At 37.7% G+C, this 4,379-nt stretch overlaps 1 protein-coding gene across 1 annotated transcript; it reads right to left on the reverse strand.

Moving 5' to 3' along the window:
* Window positions 1-871: 871 nt before the first annotated feature.
* Window positions 872-3,726, reverse strand: psma5 (proteasome 20S subunit alpha 5). Its single transcript, XM_086040612.1, has 10 exons — window positions 3,639-3,726; window positions 3,348-3,398; window positions 2,908-2,974; window positions 2,664-2,790; window positions 2,306-2,373; window positions 2,131-2,238; window positions 1,983-2,041; window positions 1,789-1,891; window positions 1,588-1,674; window positions 872-1,207 (listed from the first exon to the last, which is right to left on the reverse strand). Exons 2-10 carry the CDS (start codon window positions 3,374-3,376, stop codon window positions 1,130-1,132), a joined length of 726 nt encoding a protein of 241 aa, XP_085896738.1. The 5' UTR covers window positions 3,377-3,398; window positions 3,639-3,726; the 3' UTR covers window positions 872-1,129.
* Window positions 3,727-4,379: the final 653 nt, after the last annotated feature.

A 4,379-nucleotide genomic window follows, 5' to 3' on the forward strand; every position in this document is an offset into this window, starting at 1 on the left:
TCTGTGTGTACACTACTTTATAGATTGGTATTATTTATTAAAAATTGTGAATAAGAAAAAAGAAATGAAACAAACATGCTGTTAATTTAGTTTTTTAACATATTTGAAGCAATTAGAAATTATCCATGTTTAAAGTTATCTCTAATGTGTCAGTTCCCATAGATAGATAGATTTGGAAGAAAGACCGAGACATTTTCATAATGATTTACATAATTTGAACAGGTGGTGAGCAGTAACAGTGATGGGTTATGGAAATTGAGAACCGTAAATGCCATTTTTAATTTTGGATTTGGTGTCCAGTGATAATGCATTGCATAATACTTGTCTTCACTGAGAAAAAAAATAGACAAGTTTAATCAAAACACACAAAAAGATACCATAAAAAATGGAGACGCATGCTATTTTTGTACAGCAACAAACTCAAGCCCGTAACTAAAATAAATTCAATTAGCAATAATGGCCTTATTTGGTCAAACACTTTTTCTGGATTGATCCATTTTGAATTAGTGAAGAGTGAGAAATTATTAATGATGTCATTTGCAGTTTTTCCATAATAACGGTTAAGTATATTGTCCTAAATCCTAGATGTTTTTTTTCCATCTTCTCTCTCTCACAGAAAAAGTAATCTGAATATTGTTGAATGTTAAGTTTGTCAATGGCACAAAACTAGTTGTGTGTCATGGATGATCACAGATGGACAACTGGAACATGGATTTGAATGCAGACAAAAACTTTCCACCGAAGGAGGGGAAAAAAAGAAAACTAGTCTTTGGCTTAGTATAAAGGGCAAAACCTAAAATGAAGCCACACAGAAAAAAATATATTTGAGAGAAAGAGTGCGGGTGGATGGTAGAAAAAATAAAAGCAGTCATTTCGTTGTGGAATACAACAGTTTAATTGAAGTACTGATTTGTTAGAAAAAAAATACCCCTCCCCCTGTTTTCTTCCTGCTGCTCTGTACAGATGCTGATAGGCAAGAAGTCCATTAGCACAACAGACAAGACCTCTGATGCAATCCAAAAAAGATCCGAGTGCAACGAGTTGGATGTGCTGATGGAAAGATGTGTTTTGTTGCTCGACTCGGAGGCCAGGTGACTTCCTGTTCTCTCGTGCCTGCGCTGAAAATCATCTAAATATCCTTGATCACATCCTCCAGCTCTTCTTTCGAGTACATGTGGAAGGTCTTCCCTGGCTCCACTGTGGCCAGCTAAAGAGAAAAACAACCTTACTAAAACTTTGGCATTAAAATTCAAACATCCACAAACATTGTGAAATTAAGTTAATACAGCTTGCTGTATTTTCTCATGGGCTGTTTATTTACTCGACTACAGAGATTTCTTGGAATGTACAGAGGTGTGGCATTCATTTACAGGGATGTTTACTTATTCAAATGTTGTTGTTTTTTTAATAACGCATTACAATTTCATACAAATGAATACCCACTGATCCATTGTTTATACCCGTTTCCTATGAAGGGGAGGAAACATCGTAACATCTATAAAATCCAAAACGTTGAGGCGATCGTTTTAATATCTTGGGAATATGAAGTGGGCATGGATATACATTTTACAAAAAAGGCACACACACCTCAATATTGGTGGCGTTGAGCTTTTCCTCCATCACCTGCTTCAGAATAGTGAGGGATGACTTGATGGCATCTTTTAGCGTCATGGACTACAAGATTCAAACACAAAAGGCAACTTTGAATGATTTATCTTTAAAAAAATTTTTTAAATCTCCAGAGACGGGTTAATCCACTAAATAACTGCAGCTGATTAACAGCTCTACCTTGTGGTAAACTTCTTGCAGAGAGCTCTGTGCGCCCTCAGATGCTGAGCCGATTGCTCGAGCGTCACACTGCACAAAGGTTCCTGAAGGGTCCATGTGATACCTGGAATTTTAAGAAATAAACAAAAGGGGTCAACATGGCATTTTTAATACTCTGACATCTTCAATGTGCACAAATACTAAAAATGATATACAATTGAGGTCCTTTTTCATCCACCCCTCCAAAAAGAAGCGCAACTCCAAATGGTCGACTCTGTAGAGGAAGCAGAAGAGAGGTTTGAAAAACAAAAATACACTCGCACGTCTCACATTTTAGGACAGATGAATAGCAAAGAGACTGACCATTGCACCAGGGTCAGCGTCCTCCTCCCCGAACTGCAGCGCTAGGTTGGACACTGCCTGGGTCACACTCTCCACCGTCATGGTCTCATTGTACGTGAACCAGTGGTTCTGTGGACGAGCGCAGAACGCAGATAAGCCACAGCTGATGAGCAAGGTAAACTAAATACTTGCATACCTGTGTTTCCACTCGGGCTTTGTCAATCAGAGTCTTAGCATCAGCTATCAAGCCACTCATCGCACAACCTTTGAGACAAGACACAAAGCACAAAACACGTGATTATTAATATTATTTATATTCTTTCTTTCTAGAGTATTCTCAAGTATACTCACATATGTCAGTGAATGAGTTAAACATATTTTCCTATGTTTTATGATGGTGACGATTTGACACTGGAAATGATTATTTGACTTTTCCTTATTTCCAAATATTCGAATAAATGGAATACAATACTTTCCGGGACCTTTAAAGGTTCCATTCTCGTGCAAAAACTAGCTAGCTAGCTAGCGAAAGTGACAATCATACTAGTACACACCAATGTGACTGTCAATCTCCACAATCTTCTCAATGCTGTTGGGCTCCATCAGCGGAGAGGTAATCCTCTTCTCCACAGCCAGGCACACCCCCTCTGATGTCTGGATACCAATGGCTGTGGAGCCAAGCTGCAAAAACAGATGGGAAGAATAAGACACCAATACAAAAAAAATATGACCTCCAAAGTGGCATTTAGCCTTACAGTAATGTGAAATATTTAAGAGGCTGTTCAGCAAAACACTCACTTTTATAGCTTCAATAGCATATTCAACTTGAAATAACCTTCCTTCAGGAGAGAATGTGTTCACACCTCTGAAAGACAAAGGATCAAGAATGGTAATTATTAACTGCAAACTATTTATGGGAATAGCTTTCGGATTTAGAACTGACAAAACCTTCAAATGCGAGGTTTTGACGTCTACGAGGCAACATCGAAAAGATGTATAAGACGAAAGTGAAAGTAGATCCAGTGACAAGACCTGATAGTTACTTGCTTAACATTAACAGAACACAGAGACGACCTAAATAGTTAAGGTTATTTAACTTCACCACTTAAACTTGAAGTCTGTCTGTAAAAACACAAGAAACATGATTGTGTTCCTTCTGGTTTGTTCACTCATAGTACCAAGAAGAAGCCGCCAATAAATGACAATGCAGTTTGTGTTGCGGCGCTGTTTCCACCAACCTGTCATATTCTGATCTCGTCAGGAACATCTTTCAACTTCGAGCAGGGGACCTACGAAAACGAAAATAGAAGAAAGAATGATACTATAACATGTTCAATCGTATCTAAGTTCGCCGTGATGCCAGGCTAGCTATAGTTAGCAAGTATGCTAGATATGCCTCGCACATAATAGAAACATTGGCTAGATTTAAAACCCATCCAATGATCTCCAAACAGCATTATGTGGGATTAATATAGGTATAAAATAAACAACGCAGAACTTGATTTTAAATGTTTGTTAAATTAATTTACCTTGCGTTGCACAAACCCTTGAATGAGTTTGCTAGTTTCTGGAAATCTCTGAGTGTGTAACACCGGAAAAGGTCCGTGTGTTTACAAGAATAAAACAAAAGTTCCTTGGTACGTTTATTAAAAGTTGTGAATAATTTAGAAATTGATTTGCAACATAATTCACATGTTATATCGAGTTTTTTTTTCGAATCGGTATGCATGACATGAGATACACGCTTTTGAATTTTAGTGATCGCAAAAGCTGAGCATGAAAACCTTATTTAGGGATCGACTATTGTGCTATGAATACACCCCGTTGTAAGCTATATGCAGCTATAAACATTCGCATCGATAATGTTTACCATTACATTTAACTTATTTTTATTCTTAGTTTGTTTAACCGGACCCCCACAAAGTGGCGCTATTTCCCCGATTGCACTACTAAATAAGAATGAGAAAGTGAACGATGGATGGATGGAGATCCTAATACATATCTATAATATTAGCATCTCTATATGATTTTATCTCAGGATTGTTCAGTCGTTTTCCACCTAAATGAATGTAACTGAAATGCAGTAAATGTTGGGAGTTTGTCAGAATCCTTTAATAGCAGTATTTTTCTTGCTGCCTCATATTTCTGCCAAGTAGTCCCAACCACTACAGTTGCTCCAACCCAATGAAACGGTAGGATTTTCCCTGGTATGTCTCTGGTAAAGTTCTGAGAGGAGGGGCTTGCTTGTGTCAGGTTTCATTTCTCCGGAT

The sequence above is a fragment of the Filicampus tigris genome, chromosome 9 (assembly GCF_054856515.1).
Source record: "Filicampus tigris isolate MCC_2025a chromosome 9, RoL_Ftig_1.0, whole genome shotgun sequence".
NCBI lineage: Eukaryota > Metazoa > Chordata > Actinopteri > Syngnathiformes > Syngnathidae > Filicampus > Filicampus tigris.